Genomic DNA, 22,638 nt, shown 5'->3' on the forward strand with positions numbered 1-22,638 from the left:
CCCTTAATCAATATGTTTTGCCTCAAGAGGATGCTAATTCAAAGGGGAAGGGGGAAAGCTGCTAATTGGCACATATAAGGTACATGTAAGTACTATTTAGAGCTTGCTTACCACTGCACTGTTATTCTTAAATATAGAGTGTTTTCACATGACGTCACAGCGGCCATATTGGTGTCCCAAAACAATGGAACGGCGGCCATGTTGGTGTCCCATTCCAGTCCTGTGGGAGTTGAGTTCCTTTCTTACTCAAACTCTTTCTTTTGTTCCAATAAATTTGCATAGATGCTGACCATGCGAGTGAAAACACTCTACAAATATGCTAGTGTAACAAGGACAACTCTGCATTTTGCAGTAGGCAAAAAAACTGACCTCACATCTCAACCTAGCCTCCCACGCAGACGTTTTTAGGGGAGCTCGTATTTCCTCTGTCCCCACACACAGCATTTTGTTTGTTTACCGAAATATGAGCTCCCCTAAAAATGCCTGCATGGGAGGCTAATCTCAACGAAAACAACACTGATTCCTTGGGTCACAAATTTGGACTGCATGTGCTCCACTCAGACATCAGAAAAGATGCAACAAATTAATAATCTCATCCACCATGAGGTTTATAGCAAATGTAACATTGCGTCAAAAAATCTTTCAAACAGATTCTGAGGTACAACAAATAAAATTAATATATTAATATGCATATAATTTAATCTCAAATTAATCTAAGATGTTACTTTCTTAAACTTTTATTAAAAATAAGAAAAGCACTGTCTAATATTGACTCTGGGAGTCAAAAAGTTTTGTAATAATATACAAATTTATTTTGAACAAGTTTGAACTCTGCCAGAGATAATTGGGATCAGAGATTTTGAACAAGGCAACTTATTTGAGTCAAAAGTGTGAGATTTTTATCCTAAAGGAGCAAGAATTTTTTGAAAAAGATTCAATCATATCCGAAGATGTCTGAACATTAGGGGTATAGAATGGTTCTTCAAAAAACATGGGTCTTAGAACATTTTGGCCTAATCTCGAAATCTAGGAAGCGTTTGTGATAGGTCTCAAAGTCTCGTCTTCAGGTGATTTTGCATCTCACAGTCTCAAATTTGTTTAAGTCTTGGGCTCGAATTCAGAAATCTGGGTTTCGCAGTCCCACAAAGTCCCAAACTTACCATTCTATACCCCTAACCTTTCCATAGACATCTTGAAGATCTCCAGTGGTATATAACATCAGACAGGATAGATAATTTAAATTGATGTAGTAAGTATCAAAATGGCTATATTATCATCAATATCAAAAAATGTTTAAACAGCTCTGAGATACAAATATTATTATATGCAGATAATTTTAGATGAAACAAATGTCACTTTCTTAGACTTTTAGGATTTCTGCGAGGCCACAAATTCTGGGTAGTCGATATATCCATCTTTGTTAAGATCATCTTCTTCTAAAATCTGGTCAATCATATTTCCCATTTCATCATCTGTGTACTGGTGGCTCTTGCCCTCTTCACTTTCTTCATCATGGTAATGGGTCATTGCATTCATCAGTTCAATGCCATCCAGTTTGTTGTTATGGTCGTAGTCATGCAATTTAAAATAATGAAATTGTAAATCTTCATCAGACATCTGTTCATCTTTTAGGTCAATCTCATCTTTCAGGTGTTCTTTGATGTGACTGTAACAAAACAACATTCAAATTTACTGCATGTCAGTTTGATTTAGTTCATCAATAAATTAACACTCACTTTGCTGAGGTGAATTTTAACCTGGTACTACATGAGGCAAGCTAGCCTGGAGTGTCCACATTAACAGAAAGAAATAGTGTACAAGAGCAGTGTGTTAACCACTACTCAGGGCATCCTAATACTTGGATCCTGACTTACTGGGTTGACGTAGCTGTCATGTTATCATGAAGCTGATTTCAGTTTCATCAACGTACTAAGATCTCAGAAAAGAAAGCCAACGCAGCTCACATAATCAGCCATGGCCTGGAGCACTTCATTTAACTCTTTATATGTACTTCGACTGTCCTTAAACAAACATTTCTACCACTCCCAAGAGGGTTTTATGACGCCCTTTTTAATATAAAATGTTTTGTTGAACAAGAGCTCAACATGTGTAAACCAACAAATGTTGAGCAATTGATCACTTTCTCTATAGTATTCATAATAAAACTTGTATTGCTAGTTTGGTTTTCTGTAGCTCATGCCACTTCAGGTATGCTGGTGGACAAGAACAGAACTATATTTCTTCACTGAGAGCTACTTTTCATTCAAGAAAATTCTGCAAAAAAATATTTATTGTTTTGTCCACCAACATGGCCGCCAATTCACGTGGATAAAAAATAACTGAAACTCAACAATTAACACGATTTTTAAATAACAAAAAAAACAAAACAATATTTACAAAATATAAGATATTTATTACAGCAGAAACGAAAGCCGTATAATTTAATTCACAAGTTATTTTATATTGGGACATTCCTATGGGGTATTTAAGGACACGTGTAATAGTATTAAGCTTAGTCTGTAAGTGTGCTGGAACCACTTCGCACTTAGTTTTTAAGTCCTATCCAAATAAAATTTCGTTTAGTAGGAAATACCCCAGAACAAAAAAAAGGCAGGTAAAATGCAACACGCTAGAAATCAAATATAAACTGATCATAACTACAAACTAGATCTTGTCCCCGCTTAGTGCTTGTCTGCTATGTAGGAAATTTTAGTATTGGGAAGGTTATCAGGTCATTGATTACTTACTCTTTGTCGTGTGTCAATTTAGAGTCATGTAAAGGATTATGTTGACCTCCATCATGCGATTCATCTGATGTAACAAGGCAAACCAGAGTAAATATCGCTAGAAGACCACAAATACACTGCTTACACGACATTTTGGTATGTTCGTTTTCCTGAATGGGACCCCAAACAAAGTGAGGCTCGGCTACAAAGCCGGAAGTTCATCTGCACCAGCTGATTGCAGTCACAGGCTAACCAACCTACTGTTCCGCAGGCATGGAAACTTCAAATCCTCTTTTTTTGGACAGGTTTTCCGCCAGTTATTATGGAAATGGTTAAAACATGTGACTTGCTACACTAAGGGCATATTTTCTTTTTGTGTATGCGCATAAGCCAGAATTTGAACTCATCAGTCTTTTATTTCTTTTTCTTTCTTTTTTTCAAATCCAATTCGAACTTTCTTAATTTTTCTCTACCCTTCCTTTGCTTTTTTTATATCTAATAAAGCTGCCCAAGTTATCGTCTCTCTTTTCTATGGAATTGTGGCTGGCTAACTTTAAAGGAAATGGGGAAAATTAATCTGAAAAGAGTACTTGAGGTAAGTGAGTAACAAAATTGGCAGGGGATTTTTACCTAAGATCTCGGTATGTGTTTTGTGTTCCTCTGACAGGATCGGTTAGAATTTCCAAAACGAGGTAGGCCATATAGAGACCAGTATCCTTCCTGAATTCGCTGCTTAGCTACTTGTCGCTTAAACTCTTAAGTTACTAGTTTCAGAAATGCATAATCTGCCTCCTTATATGTTGAAGGAAAAAGACCCCTCCCTTCTGCATGTTCCGAGGCACCTGATCGTTACGTTGTGAGCATTCAGCGAAACGCTGTAACAAAATAAACAGGAGCAGAGGAACATTTTGGAAACCCGTTCCACGAATTAGCCGCCCTCTTGATACCCTGCGAGTGCATCAAGATAGGCCACACCCAACATGCCCAAATCACCAACATCTAAAATAGCAAAAACGCAACTATTCGCTCTTTTGTCCAATACATTAGCATTTGAAAAGCAAAATTGCCGGAATTTTATTTTGAGATTTCACGATAATTGCCTCGTGTTGGAGTGTAACGCTGGAATGCTGCCTTCTTATAAATATAAAAAAGGGTGCTCTTGCTTGCTCAGTTTCTCTTCCAAACGGCATCTTGAGTTACGTTGTAATGGAGGACTTCAGCCGTTGTTTAAATAGCACAGAAGACGTCGTTGCATCTGGTCAGCTTGTGGATGAAATGAAAGAGGGTTTGAATAGTCTAATATCTCGGCTTTCGTCTATCGGTTTGACGGTACACGTGCTTCAAAACCGCGCTGTGGTTACGGAAAAAGATGAGCTGAGAACTTTCAACGTGGTAGACGGCGAAGCAGCGTTGCAGTTTGTGAATCAGCCTGAACATGCCGACAAATTAATCTGCTTCAATTCAGAAAGGTTTTATTGCCACACTGAATACCTTGTGCTTCGAAGCCAGTACTTCAGGGCTTTGCTAAACGGTGCCTACCGCGAAACCAATATGGACGTAATTTCTATTCATCTCCCAACGCCAGGAAATGTTGAAGCCATTTTGCACTTTATGTACTCCGGCATTGTGGACGGAGGACTTTTGGAAACCACTGAAATCTTCAGCACCATTCAAAATGCAAATTTCTTAGGCGTCGACGAATTACTGGAAAAAGCAGCTGAAAGCTTTGCCAGCCGTTGGAAAATATTGGCTTTTTCGCCACTCTTCAGGAGGAGTATTGTGGATTCAGAATTCGTAGGGGCCATTCTAGAACTCGGAACTAAAAACGATGTTTTTAACGTTGGGGATAAGCTGAGAATTGTTATGCTCTGGAACGAAGAAGAAGACCAAGAAAGTAACTTTCCTGAGTCGTCTCGTCTTTTGGTAGAGTATAGATGTCTAGAGAACACAGGCATTGCTGACCTGGAATGGGCGTTGGACAAGAAGCCTCGACTCTTTAACTCCTTGCAGCAATCAGAGTTCCGCGTTGTCTATCAACGCGCGATACAAGATTCCTCGCGCGTCAGCGAGAAAATGCGCGCGAATGAAGACAAAATCAAAAACCTTTCCCAGTGCGTGCGTACTCTGACCAGACAACTCGAAGACGTCAGGTGCAACAGGTGTCAGTTGTTTCTTCCTCGTGCTGCGATGAAGACGAGAACTTGCATTGTCAGTCGGCATCCAGGAGAGTATGTTGTTAACAAGGGGTGGAGCTGTTGTCGACAGCTCATAAAGCGAAGCAAGGGCTGCAAGCCTGTTAGTCTTTCCAGGCACTGTATATCCTTAAACCCGAGGTCAAGGTGAAAAACGATCGCGTGTCTTCGATCACCTTGGAAACGAAAATGACCAGTCGTCAGCTATTTCCATTGCAGACTGCAAATTCACATGCAAAAGATGCAATTTCCTCAAATTATAAATGTGTTTTTAATTTGGAATCGAATCCAATTGTAATCATTTCTATCCCAGTGTAAATATTCGAGTATGTTTTAAAATTTTGCCTCAAAGATATCAATATAGTAGTTCAAGAATTTTATTCTATTTTTTACTTTTTATTCGCAAAGTGCGACCAGGCAACTTTTAATTTAACACAATTTCAAGTCAAATTGAAATCTCAACCAAAATGAGATAGTTATGAGACGTTTATTTTGCTAGTTTTGTTTTTGCTATATCTAGTTTGAGACAACTCATATTTTATTTTTTCCTTTAAGAAGAATTTTTATTTAATTTGTTGGTTAAATCTTCAAAAGAAAAAAAACAAACTTTGAAACAACCTGTCTGATTTAATGAATGAGGGGGGAGTGGTAAATGTATATTATATAGGGGACTAGGGTCAGATAGGGGATGCATACAAACCAGTTGATTGAGCCACAGGCATCCCAGACACACTGCAAGAGTGTTTGTTAAAAATTAATACATCTAGTAACATAACCCGGAGCGAGCAAATTCCATGGGCTCGTGTCATGGCGTTTTCACGGACCAGTTTATTTTTAGAACGGTTTTGGCGCGAATTTTGAATATCTTTTCCATTCCACAAACTAGTCAGCAAAACCTACAGACCTAAAATAATATTTTTTGCCTATTAATAACGTTTAGTTTTCCTTTTTGGTATCGTATACTTCAAATGCGCTCATAGTCATTGTGGAGATTCTATTTTCGCAAGAAAAAGTGCCCTAAAATGTGTCTAAAAATAAACTGGTCCGTAAAAACGCCGTGAAATAGGCCCAAGCTATAAGAGAGGTGATGAATTATTTGTTTTGTTTCCCATATGAACCCTATATACATTAGACTGTTCACAGTCCCCTATTTTTTCGTGGGATAGTTTAGATATAACGGGTCTTACCGTCACGGCTATCTTGATTTTCAAATGTACCAAGGGGGTGGACGTCGGGGATTATTCTAGCTCTCCCAAACCGCCCCCTCCCCCTAAGTAGTTTTGACACTCATGGAAGATGGCAGCGCGTAACGCAAAGCGCTCGATCTCGATGATCTTACGGAAAAATAGAGGACTGTGAACAGTCTACCTATACATCAACATGTTAAGTTTTAACAAGTGGATGCCTGTAAGATATTGTAGAGGGTTGGCTGTAGGTAAAGTAAGGTACTGGGTAGTGGTGCTTCTCAAGATCCCATTTTCTAGAGTGTGGACTCCGGAATTATAAGAGCAATTTCCTGAAAGAGTAAACAAATGGATTTGCGGTCAGAAGGAGTGTCAAGAATGAAACATTTTTATGCATAGATGCAGGAAATTTAAGTTGTCTGAGAATTAATATAGGGTAATTAATATTAAAAAAGCTTTATTTATTCTGCATGATGAATCAGCCTACAGCTGGTGTAAACTCATGTGTAACATAAATAATCTAAAAAAGAAAATCTACTTATTTTATAACTATTTACACTTACAAGCGACATTAAGAAAATTAATTAAAATTAAACCTAAGCTCTGAGGCCTTCTAAAAAAATTAAAAATGACGGAGGAAGTGACAATAGGTCATTACTTATAGGATGGTCAAGGAGTGAAGGAACTATCTGGTTAAATGCACCTTTCCAATATTATAAAAATATTATTAAAGTCACTAAAGTGAAACAATATATCATTATTAAAAATAATGACCTCCTGTTCCCATGACGACCTGCTATTTATTTATTAAACATAATAACTAATGGAAAGGTGCATTAAAATAGATATCCTTGAATAACAATAGTGACTTCTGATAAAATGCTATACTTTCTTTCCATATTTGCTTGAGAGTAAAGAGAAATTTGACACTATGACAAGATTCAGTTAACGCCTTATTTTATGAACCCCTTAAATTACAGCTTCTGAGCACTGTTTACTAACCAAATCTCTTTCTCCAAAAGTTCAGAATGACAGCCATGTAGCTTTAATAAGCTACAGAGCAACACTTTCCTCAAACAGTGTTTGCTTTTCTAGAGGTTGTTAAATACATGACAAACAAATTTGTCAGAAGTTTTGATGTCTGGAGGAACCTCTACTGTGTGACTTTTGAAAGACACATTGAAAGCTCTTGTCAAAACATAACTGTTGTCTTTTTTATGTTCTGCAATAATATTTTCTCCACCTTTGCACCGAAAAGAGTTAATAATTATTAATAGACTCCATGGAGGGAAAGAGAAGAAGATTGTTTGCCTGACTGTATAAAATCAAAAGTCCTTTGGTTTGTGGTGATACTTGAAGTGCTTTGGCTGGTACATGAACATAACTAGCTTAATATAGTCAATTTCCAGATGAAATGGTCCAGTGTTGTAATCTGCAAGAGTGAATCCAACAGTTCGTATTCTGGGAAAATCCATCTGATGATCTTGTAAGTATCCAGCATTTGTGAGAACAAATTTCGTGAAAGGAATCTATTAAAAATGTTAAGAGGACAAAGTTATTAGTCTAAAGTGATGCTGCCATCAATAAATATCACCATATCAATATTGCTGGTAAGAGAATGACTTACTGGTAGAATCATACATATTTACTGCAAACAATGAATGCCAGATTCAAGTAGACAAGTTCTTAAATTAGAAGTAAGCAGATAAAAACTTAACAGAAGAATTGCTATGTATGAACCTGTCACAAAACTTATTATTAATTTTGTGTAAAGATATAATAAAGAGTAAAGGAAATGTAAACAAAAAACCCAGTTGTATGATAGAAATTGCCTTTTGCCAACATGATTCTAAATCTGTCTACAATGTAATAACTGATTGTGATTTACCCGCACTATCTCCCACAGTGGTCCTCCTCTTGTGTGGATAAAGGTCTGGTGTACGTCATCCTCCCTGATGCTCTGTGTTTGAACATTAAATGCATAGGTTCTGCCATCTCCTCTTAGCTTCATTTGAATACCATCAAAATCCGCTATGTCATTTGTTAACACATCTCCCATCCAATCCTGACAAATAAGGAAGAAGCTTAGACAACCGTGATACCTTTGTGCAGGGGGAAGAGATGCCATCCTCTACAGATCTAAAATCTGGAGATTCTCCCTTTTTTCCTATGCCCCCCCAAAGAATGTTAACTGGACCCCCACCCCCTTCCCTAACAAACTGACTCAGCCCCCAAGTTATGACATGAGAATGGATTAGGACAATATATATTATATTATATATATTAGATATTAGATATTATTACATTATATGTAGTCTTAGAGGTACATAGCATCAAAATTCGCTTTTATCATTCCAGGTTGTAATGGCAAAATAATCTTCCCTTTCAACAACAGGCATCAACAAAACCTGGATTATACCACCTGTAATTCACTAAATGTCAAAGCGTTGGGGATGGGGTCTGATTGTTCTGTCAACAGTCTTGAACAGTCTTGCATAGCTCACCCATTTTGGCTGTGCTCTGATAGAGCACATTCCGGTGTACTTAACATCTGAAGCAGGCGGTAGTTCGGTAGAAATGTGTCCTTTAAAAATAGCTCGTCCGCCTGGACTCTGCACAAATTCAGCTGTAGATTTGCCCCCAAATTGTTCATCTGTAACCAGCGTCCATTCTTCAAGAGCTTCCTTGCTTCTGAAGTCCCACAGAACATCTTGCCACTTAAATTTATCCATTGGATCCGGAAAAATCGTCTTCACGGCTTTCTTCATCGTAGGCTGTTGCATAAAACTTCTGATACGGGTCAAGATTCCACCGGGAGACGCCATGTTTGCTTTGTTTTAGTACTGAGTCACCTCTCTGCTCGGTCGATTTCTACGCGGAAGGATTGGTAACTACAAAGGATAAAAACATGGCGGGTGCCTGCTCGATATGCCAGGCACTCCGCCTAAATTCAGCCTTAACAAAATGCTTAAGGTTTAGATATTTTCCACCAAAACTCAAGTATGCTGTACCTGCAGCTTTCTTATCCAGTGTTGGTTTTCTTGGGTCTCAGCGTTCCACAGAGAGTAGCGTTTCTGCGAGTCTTCTTTCGGAGACCAAACACTCGCCCATGTGTTGTTTAGGTTCAAGATCTTTTAGAACCACAGCGGTTCAGCGAGAACGTGCGAGTCAAGAGTCGGATGATGTGAAAACAGGTTCGAAGAAAATCAAGGCAAAGCTTGAGCAAATGAAAGAAATGGTAAAAAAAAAATGAAGGATAAAAAGGCGAGAGAATCGTAGGAGGAGGAGGGGGTAGATGTTGTAATGCACCTATCAACGCTTTGCCCCATGAAGCGGGGTGGGGGGGGGGGGGAACGGAAACTTTGACATTTTCAGGTTTTCAAATGGGCGCAGCTGGAATGCGCTGATGCATAAGGGCTGGTGTTTGCAACTGTGGTCCAGTATGATTTTTTTGATCTTTTTGTTATACCAAAAACTTTTGCAGGGCAGCATCTGGTGAAAACATATTAGTAGAAAGCATATTTTCAAATTAGACAAAGTACTAGGGAGTTTAGCATTCATGACGGCGACGGCGGTGAAAACATCACTTTTAAAATGGATTACCATTTTTTCAAACTTTGTTTCATTTATTCCAATTCGCTGAAAATGTCTAATGTAGGCCAATTTCCCCGAGTTGATTTCTAGGGGACCGCTCTCAAGTTTAGAAAGAGAGAGAACATTTCGTCGTCACGTGATTATGTTTTCCATGAAATGTGAAATTAGGCATTTTTACGTCGGAGTCGTGCAGTAACGGCTAAGAAATGTACAAAAAAGCGTGATGCCCGTGCAAACAAATTGTTTTGCTTAATAAACCTATTGCTATTCTTGTTGCCATCGCCGTCGTCATTGCTAAAACTCCCTACTTTTTGTCATAAAAGTTCAAAAACTTAGAAAGCAACAAGATACTCTTAAATTTCATTCTGCCATCCTTCACAAAGAAATGAACACATCAAAATGTGGGAAAACTCATCCAAATGACTACTGGGTATTTTCTAAGATGGCAGACCTCTTACCACTCATTCCCTGGTCCCACTTTCCAAGATGGCAGCTGAGTCAAATTTCCCACCCTGGGGATGTTCAGGATGTCAAATTCCCTACCCATGTGCATTTCACTTAGTCTAATTTCCATGGGTTGCCCACTCCCCTATCCTTGGGCAAACCATTGATAGGTGCGTAAACACAAGGGAAATAATTAATTAAGCAGCTGTTCAGGGTTGGTCAAGATCAGCAAAGTGGGCAGGATTTTTTCAAAGTAGAGTCCTATTTCGCTGTCATACTACCTGGCCACTTTCGAATGACCTCTAGCCTCATTTTCAAAGTGAGTCCAGGTGCTTATCCAGGTGCTTATCCTTGGAATGGTACATTATACTAAAAGAAGTTCCCATTTACATCCAAATGTAAACCTCTTTTCCTATAGCTTGCGAAGCAGGCATGTTTTTCTCCCACCATCTTGGATGATGAAACTGATGGGGTGAGTCAAAAAATGATTCCTAGAGAGGAGATGACAGATTTAAAATAGAATAGCAGGAGGTGAGGAAAAAATACTTTTCCCTTTCTCCTCCCTGCCCCCCCCCCCCCCCCTTATTTTTCTGTGTGCTTTCAAGATGGTGGCCTGATGCAATCAACATGCACTTTTCATACTGCCTGCATTGCAAGCATTTTCATTGGCTGGGCAAGTAATTTTTTTTTCGCATAATCACCATGTTGAAAGTGCGAAAAAGCAGATTCTGTCCAGCAACTACCCCTGAGGTTGCTCTTTCTCCTCTCCCCAATCTTCCTTGGCATAAAATCCAAGATTGCGACTACATGAAGATAATAAAGCTTTTACTGCTTCTTTTTTCACCTTCATATAAAAAGAGATTGAGTACCAGTTACGTAATAACCTTTTCAGAGCAGGGGCCATGACTCTAAGTTTTCTGAACATTTCTTTGAAAGTGTCTTTGAAAGTGTTTGTAGAAAATGGAGAATAAATTTTGTGTGGGAATTTCACATTACTCTGACTAATTTTTAGCACGTAATGAATTGCTTACAGAGAGAAGATATATTTACGATACCAAACCTGCTGTCAACTCTCAGGATACTGGCAACACCAGTCCTTGGTTATCTGGTAATAACAGAGGATTTTGTTAGCTCTCTAGCTTTGTTTGGTGTCGCAGGAATCACAGATATGGTAAGATCATGCTTTAGTTATAAGAATCTATGCTGCACGATCATCCAATTTCGATAATCACTCAGATTATTCCAACAACAACAACAACAACAATCTTTGTTCGTACTCACTCTTGCTCAAAAATAAATTTTTTACAACAATGAAAACATTAAAAGCAAAAATTAGAGTACTGGCTGCCTGAAATAACCTTGAGGGCTAGTGGAGCCAGGCAGCCAGTTAACATCAGCATTAAATGAAATTAAATTACAGGTCAGTGCTCAAGAAGACTGAAGCACAAAATACAATGCAAACATAAAAGGAAAAGAAAAAAAAGGGTGAAGAGGAAAAATGCTATTTCTACGCCATGAAGGAAGTCTACAATAGTTTAATTTATAAATGAATACAAAACATTTATATAAGAAGAACTTGTAAAGGTGACAGAATTTAACAAAAGACTAATTTACAGGTAATTTGGGAAACAACACAACTGCTAATAAGAATACAAGTAACTATAATAATCTTTGACAAGATCGACTTGGATTCCATTCAGTCCTATTACCAATGAACACCTCTTTATAAGCACTGATTTCTGATTGGTTTATGGTTGCCTTGAATACCATCTACTAAACATTACTAATGCTCGTCACTGCACCCAAACCTGGTACCCATTCTCCCTTGACATTCTGAAGTGGGGTACATGTATTTTCTAATCTGTGCATAATTTAAATATGAATCACTGGTCAATGATGCAGCCATGAGAGCTTTGAATGTGAGCATTCACATTTTCTTTTTGTAGCTTGATGGTTTCATAGCAAGAAATTTTAAAAATCAGAAGTCCGTTTTGGGAACCATTTTAGATCCACTGGCTGACAAGATCCTCATGTCTGTGCTGACAGTTTCTCTGACTTTGGTGTCTCTTTTACCAGGTAATGTTGTTTGATAAAAAGTAAAATGAAACCTTCAATATAAGATATGTACTGCAGTCAAACTCCGTTAAAAGGGACACTGAGGAGGCCACAAGAAGTGTCTGTATTAATCGGGTCTGTATTAAGTGGGTTGAATTTAGCTAAAATATAAGGGCTGTCCTTCCCCAGGGGCAAAGCAAACTGTCTGTAATAACAAGGTGTTCGTATTATGCACGTGTCTGTAAAGCGCGGTTAGGGACAGACAATAGAAAATTTAGGGGGGGGGGGGAATTTTTGAGTCACAGGAATATTTTTGTTATCAAATTCCTTGTATGAATTTTTTTTCGGCCATAGCATGAATATTTTTTAGGGTGAATTGGCGTGTGCGAATACTTTTTTGTACTTTGCCCCCCCCCACCCCCCATAAGTTTTTTAATGGTCTGTCCCTTAATGACTGTACTAGTGGTGTGATTTTTTTAGCCTACATGGCAGCTATTTGTAGGGAAGGGAGAGAGGAAATCAATGCATGGGAGAGCCCATTGGGCGTGGGACAAATGAGGGACAGGAATTGCTTGCAATGACCAAGGCCATAGTAAGGAATTATGTTTTGACATTATTCTTGGGACTTGGAGAATCAAATCACAGCCAGTGTGATCTATCATCTTCCCTTTTTTGAAGGTGGGATTTGAACCTGTGACCCACCTCTTAGACTACAAGTAGTACGTCTTTTTTTTTCTTTTGTGTCACAGTTGATTGAGAGCACCCTGCGTAACTTTACTTTCTTGCTTGTTGGCGGCTCTAGGGAAAAAAGGATGACCTACTATTAAAACCACCACTTAACAGAACCATGCTCTTACTACTGCACAGCAATCCACTAACCTGGACATGTTTTTTTTTCAGTTCCTCTAACTGCATTGATCCTCAGTCGAGATGCTCTTCTTATTGGTTATGCATTTTATCTCAGATTTAAATCTCTTCCCTCACCTGTGAGTATGATCTGTACTTCTAGACTGAACAAAGAGTCAGGGTGTTTGTTATTAATGGTTTATTGGTGGATTGGGAGCAACCACATGTTGCCTAAGCTCAAAATATTTGTCATATGTGCTTTCTGTATTGCTGCATAGCCTTCAAATGCATTAAAGGATTCTACGGGTTTTATTGGAACAATAAAACAGATGAAATGGCCATAAATCAGCTGGGGGATCACACAGGAAAAGAGAAACACAGAACATATGTGAGGTTGGCAAGTACTATTGATACAGCCTTTCACATATTTCGTACTCCCTAGGTTACACCGAAGAAACAATTGTTTTTCCCCATAAAAATCCTTATATTTCGATTTTTAAAACTGCTTCTAGCTGCACAGTCTTTTATTTCAGCAGTCCTTTTTCTCATATTGATGTTTGAGACAATAACAGTCTTTCTTTTTCTTAGAAATCGATCTCCAGGTATTTTGATATCAACTTTCCCACCGTGGAGTTACGACCAAACCTACTTGGCAAGGTGAGTTTGCTTGTTTCAGATCCTTTTAATGTAAATTTAAGCAGGTTTCAATCTGCAATGCCCTGTACCTGCTGTATCATTATTTCCTGTCTTTTCAATACTGGACCAAACATGAGTGAATAAGGTAGGGCTGTAAGAATTTTTATCTCTTGAAAGGAAATATGTCCTACTAAGACACCATCTTGGTCGGACAAAACAAAGTTTTGGTTGGACACCACCAAAAGAAGGGTGAACTTTATGTCTGTGGAAGGTTTGAACCCAGGAGTCATTTCATATTGGTTGAGTAGGAGCATCCGGATAAACGCAGTCCTGAATAGGGCTGTTGTTGTTGACAGTGACTGGTGTAGTAGTCACTTTCAGAGTCAAAGACTTCGACCCTGAAGATGACTACCGCACAGGTTGTCAAAACCTCAGTTACTTTTTCAACAACAACAGTCCTTCCTATTCAGGACTACGTTCACCCGGACGATCATACTCAACCTACTTATGAACAGAACTTTATATCCTTAAAATTACCGAGCTATTATACCCTCGCAATTGGACCAATCGGTTTGTGTTTCATTGCTTATTTTTATTATTAGTAAGATATACCATTTCACTTCCACTTAGGTGGAGCAGTTCGACAAAAAATATCGGATCAATTTAGATTTTTGGGAAACTGCCCACCTACCCCTCCCTTAAGCAAACATTAACACTAACTTCTCACTTAGGGCAAAATGTCGACTTAAGGGAGGGGTAGGTGGGCAGTTTTCCAGAGACCTAAATTTGTCCAAAATATCAACGTAGCTGACAGTTCCTTTGTATTCAGAACATCTTCAGGAGTTAGTGCCTGAGCAATTTCATCTTTTTGAAATGTACTGGCATTAATGAAAGGCTTGACGCCCTTAATCCATGTTTCTTCGTAATTTTTTTGTAGTGGCAAACAAGATGATTCAAGATCGCAAACCATGCCCGTCCCAAGTTCATAGCGAGATTTTAATGTGATGACTCTCGAATTTATGAACAAAAAGAAACAGTTCCCTTCTTTTCGAAAAGCATTATAATGCTACCTTTCGCGAGGTTCTGCGATACAGTATTTAACAACACTTGTGGCTGTTTTCTTTTCCTTTACTTTAGACGAATACTGTTCTACAGTTGGCCCTTGTTGGTTGCTCATTATCCGCTCCTGTGTTTGGCTTTGTTGACCATCTGTATTTACACTATCTATGGTATGTCTTAGAGTTTCAAACCTTTCCCTAAGTTAGTTTAGGGTTAACCGGAATCTGTAGCATGGGACACACGTAGGGGTATATTGCTACTGCGCCGATGCCGTTTTAATGCTAGTCCATCGCAGGGTCCCCTAGCAGTCTGTCTTCGGTACACACATGGGGCAGACGGTCAGAGCTTACCCGGTTTCTGTAGCATGAGGCACCCGTAGGGGTATTGCTACTCCGCCCACACTGTATGCCACTCCATCGCAGGATCCCCTAGCAGTTTGTCGTCGGTATCCCTCCCTTCTTAGACGAGAAACTATGGTACTTCCTTCTCTTTTAAACAGTTACCAAACTTCATTCAATTCCTTCGTCTTGGCACGGTCGTTTTGAAATCCGTCTGGTACAGTGGAACCTCGATATGACGAACCCCTACATAACGAAGTCCTCGCTATAACGAACGATTTTCTTTATCCCAGTAACAGTAAAATATATGAAAAAGTAGACTGCTTGCAGTCCGCCTTTTCTCTTAAAATCCGTCTAGTTCTTATCTTATCCAGCGCGATTGCAAACCACGATATAATATTATTATTTAGGGATTGAGACGAGACGAGAAAAGACGTACTGCTGACTCTTTTGTAGTAAACAAACCCTCCGTCAGCTAGCTTACGCCCTCGTTTCTCGCGGAAAGCGTCTTCGCCGCTGGCGTGCTTAGGTTTCGTGCAGTAACTTTGCAAAGAAAAATAAGACACTGCTCGCAGTCTAATGAAAAAGAACCTCGTTATAGCCAACTAATTTTGCAAGTCCCTTAGCCCTTCTTTATATCGAGGTTCCACTGTAATTGCTTTAATGAAGTCAGTCATTCTCTCATCGTCTCCTTACTACGGATTCCGAGGGTGAATCGTACAACCCTCGAGCGGGCAAGATAAAGCCAATCCTGTGTTCTGATTGGCTACGCGAGCGGCAACTATCTTGCCCGCTCGGGATTTCCCGCGTAGATCCCGCAAGAAAAAGTTCTCTTTTTCGCCATATTGACCAAGGTTGTTCGATCAAGATGGAACAATATTGGCCTCGTTCTTTTTTTCGTTCTAATCGACCTTGCCTTTGTCTCGGTCCATAAAAACACACAAAAGAACTTGGCTAATATTCTGCCAACTTGGCCGAGCAAGGTATAATATATTCTACTGTAATATTTTTTAACTGTATAAAACTCCTCAAGTTCCCCAAATAGAGCTGCGATAGCGATTAAGGCCTAGTTCAAACTTCGAACTTTTGGGCCACTTCCAAATTTCTCAAGTTTAAACCAACACAATCGCGAAACCACTTTCCATTCTTTTTACAAGCAAAAAAATTGCCGCCAATTTGTCGTTAGATTCCTTGTTACGGATAGTTTTATTTTTGCTTTTTCGTTTAATTGTTCGTTAGAGTTGACGTTCCTTTTTTTCTTCCTTCAGGTACACAGTCGCTTGTTCAACTGTCATGTCCAGTATTAGCTATGTCGTTAACATCAAAGAATCTGTAAAATATTTGAAATAAATATACCGTTCTATTTTTTCTACTTTGTCATCAGTATTTTCCAGCTCATTACTTATGCTAGGCTCTAACATTTTTCTCTTTACCATGAAAGACTGCAGTTACGGGAGGGAAAGTGTCATTTTAGTCGGGCTTAAATTAATTAGGAGCATAATTTTGGACAAAATACTTTAAATTCATGGGTGTTGCCGAAAAACCATATACTCGTTTTTACGAGCACAACTATCCGTCAGACCCTACTACAAATTTCATCTTAAACAATGCACTTATTAAATTATAGGCATATAAATACAACATACTAGCTAAAACTTACAGTATATAAACAAAAAAAGCTTTAAAGCTCACTGAACCTAAGGTCAGTTATGGTCTTGTTTGCGCTTTAAGACTTTGATGATAATATTTAAGGCTTTTTAGGACTTCCATTACTATCCCCTGACAACTCACCGTGCGTTATTCACAGGGGACTACGCGGAGAATATCATTATTTGTAATTATTACTATCATTATTTCTTTCTTGATTTCTTTGCACGACTCGTGTCAGTGAACCTTGAGAGGGAACGTAAATGTTAGTTGACCTGGTGTACTTCTTCTGTCATCCGGTTTCCGACAAGTGAGGCGAAGAGTTCTTATTGAACTAACAATATAACCCAGTGTTTCTTAAAAGAAACAATCAATGAAGCGAGGACAAAATTTGTAAATTGGCGTTAAGTTTCTTTGTACGTAGACCTGCCAATGGTTAAACTACACGAGCCTATAAACATAAGCAACTAGTCTTTAGACAACAATTAAATCTCTAGTTAGGTTAAAAGCACACAATGGTAATAAAGCAGATTAGCATAAGTAAATTTGCCCTTAAGCGATTGGCGCGCTTTTTATTTATCGAACAACGTAACTTGAAAGAGTTTTATCAAAGAATCCGGGCAAAGAAGAACTCGTCATGGCTTTGCTGTTTCGTTTAAAATTATGTATCTCCGTCGCACTTTTATCGTGTTTATCAGCTCATGGAGAACAACATGGATCTGCCCTACACGATTCAAAGGTTACGAAAGATAAAGAGTGAGTATACAGTCGGTATTTTAACATCCCGCTTTCCTTCGACGAGGAAATGGAGAATTGTTAGTTTTCTTCAACTTCAGTGCGGTGAAATAAATTTTAGAATTCAAATACAAGCAGCCATCAAAGCTCCAAGACTTTGCAGCTTTTAAAAAGTGCAAAATTGGTCTAATTTATATGGTAAAGAGCCACAGATACTGCTGCATAAATTTTGAAGTTTCTGAAGCGTTTGTCATGGCGATAGTGAGCACTTGTGTTTCTTCTCTCGCTGAAAAGAACTTCATCTCTTACAACTGTTACAAGTCTTGTAAAGGATATTGACTTTATGTAATTCATACTTATTACTGTTCAACCGTAGTTCGTAAAATGTCACCTGAAAATCGGTTAAAAATTTGGTGTATTCAATTTTCTGAACGATGTTTTATTTTTCCTTCTGTGTCTTTCTTTTGCATGTCGAATATTAAATATACTACCAAAAAACATACGGTGAAAAAAAATCCGAGGCGCCTGCTTTTGCCGATTCGGCGTTGGCGAGATTTTTCTAAACAAATCGCCGGACTTTATATTCAGTGCTAGCACTCAATTTTGTTTGAGTTTTAAATGCGTTAAGATGGCCTCAATATTGCGAAGTTATAGCGAGAATCGTCAAAACAACTTGTTTTATGTAAATTTGTCCAATGACAGGAGATGCCATTTTTGAAACTAAAACATATCTAAAGCAGGTGCTTTTAAGCCAGCCGGTTTAATAATGGGTTTATTTACTCAACACCATTCTACACAAAAAGCAAAAGGAAGAAATTATTCAAAATATACATCTGAATTTGCAATCGACAGGAGCTCAGTAACATCTAAAAAGAAGAAAGGCTGCATGACATACCTAGTTATCTCCTATGTAGAGGGTCTGCGAAGAGGGATCCTGAACCTTCTTCTTTTTCCCGAGAATCCCGCATCCCGAACTTCTATCATCGCTATCCCGAATATTGGCGTTTTTTTCAGTCTACATTTCGCATCCTTGCCCAAATTTTCTCAATCCCGTTTCCAGGCCGGTAGAAGTAAAATTCCGTTTCACGTTAACGTTTCGTAAATCCCGCACTATATTTTGACCAAATTGCGGATCTCGTGAATTACCCTTCCAGACTCCGCTATGCATTTTTAAAGGCCCGTAGGCAGGATTTTTGTTGGAGAGGTGCGTATGAGTAGAGCATGGGAGGTGAAAGCCTGATCGTGCGATAAAGGGGCGGTTCTGGGAGCAGGCTTCACAATAGAATTTTCAAAAACTGAATTGTCTTTGGTTCATTTTCTGGCTCTTTTAAAGCAAGCACAGAGGCCTCTTTAAAAAGGGACCTTTTTAAAGTCGGGGTACAACGACGGCGACAGGCAAAGAGAACAAGCAAAAGATTAAGGCTCCGTCCAGCGTATTCGAATTGTTTTCGACCGTCTACCGCGGAAAACGCCCAAACAACGAAAATACGATAGCATCCCCGCGTTTTTCTTGCCCGACAACAGCGTTTACGTGAAGATGGAAGGCAAAATAAAATGAGCTCATTCTCTTTTGCGGAATGCTAAAGCAGAGAAAATAACTCTCCGTTTTCAATAGCATCCGGATGCGTCCCAGTGCCGGACGGGGCCTTAGTCGAAGGTGGACGTGTCCTTAAGGGTAGACGTTAGCGTTCAAAAGTGCGTGCTTACATTTTAGCATATATAGGCCTAGGGAGCCACAAGAGAACACCCATCAAACTCAGTAGCAAAATGTCTGAATAGCAACAACGATGATGACGGCAACGAAAATGGGAAAAAACAATCAGCAAAACAACAGCTAGCTTTGCGTGTGCATCACACTTTTTGCACATTTCTTTAGCCGTCATTGCACAACTGCGACATGAAACTTCCTACATGGAATTTCAGGAGCCTGCTTTATAGAGTAGGTTGACAAATCACAACAATTTTCCTCTTCTTTTTCTTAACTTAGATACGGTCCTTCGGATTAAACCCTAGAAAATTTCGTCAACATTTGACAATTTAAAAGATCGATGAAGTTTGAAACAGTACGAATTCACTTTTTAAGTGACTTTTTTTTATTTGTTGACATAATGTAGCGACTTCTCAGTTAATCCCACTTTATTCATGCGTTGAAATTGGGCTTGCACCCTTTTCGCTTCAACATGGGTTACAAGCAGGTAGATAGATTTGCTGAAAAGAAAACCCTAGTTTTGCAATTAAAAATCGCTCCAAAGATGAAAAGGTCTCGAGAATGCATCTACTTACCATAGCATGAAATCTCTCTCGTTTTTCAGTTCTATTTACAAGTCTTCACTTCTTCTCAACTGCTAGCGAATACAGAATTCTAAATCTCAATTAACTAATTAATTTCAAAAACTTATAAGGCGCAAATATCTATATAAATATATTCAAATGCGCCAAATCTCACACTCGCTTTCAAACCTACCTCTAATTAGGGGATGCATTGCTGATGGGTAACCGATTTAATTTATAGTAACTTTAATCTAATGGGTGTAGTCTCTATATCCACTTCCCCTGAATATTCCGCTGAATTGCCTATCTAACAAGACCTCATTTGTCATTTGATAGTCACATCAAAGAACATCTGAAAGAGGAAATCGGTGACGTAAAAGAAGAAATAAGTGATGAAGACATGCAGTTCCACTATTTTAGACTACATGATCATGATGGCAACAAAAAACTGGATGGCCTTGAAATTTTTAAAGCACTGAGCCACTACCATAATGAAACAGGAATCAATGATACCGCGTCAACTGCAGAGGAAAACATGGCAGAAACAGTGGATCAGATTCTTAGCTATGATGACACAAATAATGATGGCTACATTGACTATCCTGAATATATCAAGTCACAAGAGGAAATCCGTGATGGAAAGAGAAATGAATCTTAATCTCACTGATAACAAATGTTTTAAGCCAGTATTTAACGTTTCCATCATGCTCTTTTTTGTTCCCTTTGACAGCCCTGTGAGGGTTTTTTCACTTCTATGTGCTCCACCCACTTTGAGTGGACTAATGGTTAGGGTCTGGAAATTATGGAGAAAGCCTGAGAAATAGTCCACATTTTAGGATACTGCCACGGGTTTCCCCAAGAAATGATGTCTGAGGAATGAGGACAGAAATTCCATTCTTATGATGCATCAGTATCCATATCTGGGTTGAGCTTCTTATTGGTCGACCAATCAGTACCACTACATACCCAGAACTGGGTAGCAACATGTCATCAAAATGGAATTTCTACAGTCGTTCCTCAGACACCATTTTGCTGGGAAACCGGTAATAGCATTGCCAAAAGTCGGCTGTTTTCTTAGGCTAAAATAGAGGGAAAGTAAGTGTAGAACAGTGTAAAAACAGCCAGGAAGTGAGCTTTGTCAGAAAAAAAGGTTAAAAAAGATGTCTGATCTTTTAGCTTTTTTAAACATAGTCATTACAAAGTGTGCAGAGCCAAAACCACCATAATTCTTAAAAATATGGAAAAAACAAATGACTTACTTGGATGTGATGTACTCATTAAACACTACTTTTCCACATTCTTCAACATATGCGAAGAATATTATTGCTAGAATGCTTTAATGCATTCAAAATAAACATTAATTTCCCGATACCCTACAGCTGTACTACTGTGTTGTACGTGTTTTCTTTTTCAGACTTTTCAAACTTAGCAAAACAAAACAGATTTAGGTTATTCCAGGTGGCTGTTGCAAAAAGTTTGCATGGTGCAAGTTTCTGCAAGCAGAAACCTACTTTCATCTATACCGGACACTTTTCTGGCATGAACCACAGATAAAACCAAACCTCAGGTTAAGTCTGTCTATGAGACAGTGTCAAAATTCTTGTTCTGAGACCCCACCTGTGTACCGAGACTTGAGTACAGGCCATGGTTTGCCTGTTAAAAAATTCATTGTTTGAATGGACAATCAAGTTGGTAGAAAATTCGAAATACACTTCCAGTAATTTATTAAGTCTATTGGGGGCCTAGAACAAAGGTCTTGGACTGCTGGGGGTGAGAATAATTATATCAGCAATGCAGGCTAACACATTCCGTGCCTCCCAAGTGTGTTTGGTGAAAGAGCTTCAACTGAAATTCTCTGTGAACATAACTGCTGTTTCTTGCCCTGTTACATGTCTTTGGTATACCAGCAGCATGTCTGACAAAAAACCTATTATAAAGTACTTTTAGATGTATTTAGATATTTTTGAGTTATACTGGGTGAAGTTGTCTTCCTCTTTTGATGCAAGTTTTTGCATCTGGAATACTGGAAATAACCACCAAAGATACCACATGCTTCCACAAATGCCCAGAAAGTTTTTCCTCCATCCTTGATCATAAATAAATATGTTGTGTTGCCATTCATAAGTTGTCTGTCCAGCAAAAATCAATGACATTTGAAAGAAGAAACACGCAGAACATCCCAAAACATGCATAATTCCAAGCCATGTCACAACAATAACCAGAAAGTGAAATAGCGTGACACTTCCGCTCCAGAGTTTAAACACTGTCAACAGTGGAACTATCTTACAGATTGCTTCAAAACTTAACGGAATAAAAGGGCCAATTATTTGGTGCAGATAAATAAGGTTTATAACGACAACATAAGCGGACGTGATGAACACAAAGAAATCGTAAACAACAAAGAATCGCGCGTTTGCGTGACCAATACATGTGCCAGCGAAGTAGCAGTGATGGTCACGCCCTAGAATACACCTGTCACACAGCGAACAATGGTGTGCTCTTGGAGGCGAATTTCGTGCACACGACTGGCAGTAAAAAACTCCATCTCTCTCCTCATTTAACGCACCATTTGTCTCAGAAGACGTGTCAGTAGTTACTAGGTAGTAATAGTTTCCAATGACGCTGATCATGGCATAGATAAAAAGAACCAAATTTACAGCGAGCAGCTGGGTTGAGTTTTGAAACAAGAACGGAAGTACTTCAAAAATTTCCAGCCAGAGAGCGATAACCCACATGACAATAAAATAACCAACTGCCATGGAATGAGTTGTAAAGACGGTTGATTGCGAAAATTTCCCCATAAATAGGAGAACTTGCGAAGCGCCTTTGGAATACTGCGATGACTTTGTAACCACGCCTTAAGGACACTTTGCTTCTCTTACACCACCACAGTATTCCGTTTGTAAGTGGT

General features: G+C 38.8%; 6 protein-coding genes across 7 annotated transcripts; 3 read left to right on the forward strand and 3 right to left on the reverse strand.

Annotated features, from left to right (window-relative positions):
- Positions 1-651: 651 nt before the first annotated feature.
- LOC140944035 (multiple coagulation factor deficiency protein 2 homolog) lies at positions 652-2,904 on the reverse strand. Its single transcript, XM_073393140.1, has 2 exons — positions 2,748-2,904; positions 652-1,666 (listed from the first exon to the last, which is right to left on the reverse strand). The coding sequence occupies exons 1-2, from the start codon at positions 2,876-2,878 to the stop codon at positions 1,369-1,371; spliced, it is 429 nt and encodes a 142-aa protein (XP_073249241.1). The 5' UTR covers positions 2,879-2,904; the 3' UTR covers positions 652-1,368.
- A 1,026-nt stretch (positions 2,905-3,930) lies between these two features.
- LOC140942788 (uncharacterized) lies at positions 3,931-5,069 on the forward strand. The gene has a single exon (XM_073391784.1). The coding sequence runs from the start codon at positions 3,933-3,935 to the stop codon at positions 5,067-5,069; it is 1,137 nt and encodes a 378-aa protein (XP_073247885.1). The 5' UTR covers positions 3,931-3,932.
- Positions 5,070-6,528: 1,459 nt separating this feature from the next.
- LOC140944083 (complex I intermediate-associated protein 30, mitochondrial-like) lies at positions 6,529-8,953 on the reverse strand. The gene is made up of 3 exons (XM_073393198.1): positions 8,607-8,953; positions 7,991-8,167; positions 6,529-7,631 (listed from the first exon to the last, which is right to left on the reverse strand). Exons 1-3 carry the CDS (start codon positions 8,925-8,927, stop codon positions 7,428-7,430), a joined length of 702 nt encoding a protein of 233 aa, XP_073249299.1. The 5' UTR covers positions 8,928-8,953; the 3' UTR covers positions 6,529-7,427.
- A 28-nt stretch (positions 8,954-8,981) lies between these two features.
- On the forward strand, positions 8,982-16,442 carry LOC140944082 (cardiolipin synthase (CMP-forming)-like). Of its 2 annotated transcripts, none has more exons than XM_073393196.1 (7): positions 8,982-9,340; positions 11,153-11,311; positions 12,087-12,216; positions 13,096-13,181; positions 13,630-13,698; positions 14,815-14,906; positions 16,343-16,442. In XM_073393196.1, exons 1-7 carry the CDS (start codon positions 9,011-9,013, stop codon positions 16,422-16,424), a joined length of 948 nt encoding a protein of 315 aa, XP_073249297.1. In that variant the 5' UTR covers positions 8,982-9,010; the 3' UTR covers positions 16,425-16,442. The 2 variants fall into 2 exon arrangements, with proteins under 2 accessions (XP_073249297.1, XP_073249298.1); XM_073393197.1 differs by having other exon boundaries at positions 8,984-9,340; positions 11,174-11,311.
- An 850-nt stretch (positions 16,443-17,292) lies between these two features.
- On the forward strand, positions 17,293-21,279 carry LOC140944020 (multiple coagulation factor deficiency protein 2 homolog). The gene is made up of 2 exons (XM_073393126.1): positions 17,293-17,477; positions 20,064-21,279. The coding sequence occupies exons 1-2, from the start codon at positions 17,359-17,361 to the stop codon at positions 20,383-20,385; spliced, it is 441 nt and encodes a 146-aa protein (XP_073249227.1). The 5' UTR covers positions 17,293-17,358; the 3' UTR covers positions 20,386-21,279.
- A 194-nt stretch (positions 21,280-21,473) lies between these two features.
- LOC140944552 (probable palmitoyltransferase ZDHHC24) lies at positions 21,474-22,528 on the reverse strand. Its single transcript, XM_073393678.1, has one exon. The coding sequence runs from the start codon at positions 22,526-22,528 to the stop codon at positions 21,671-21,673; it is 858 nt and encodes a 285-aa protein (XP_073249779.1). The 3' UTR covers positions 21,474-21,670.
- Positions 22,529-22,638: the final 110 nt, after the last annotated feature.

Source organism: Porites lutea, chromosome 7 (assembly GCF_958299795.1).
Source record: "Porites lutea chromosome 7, jaPorLute2.1, whole genome shotgun sequence".
Lineage (NCBI taxonomy): Eukaryota > Metazoa > Cnidaria > Anthozoa > Scleractinia > Poritidae > Porites > Porites lutea.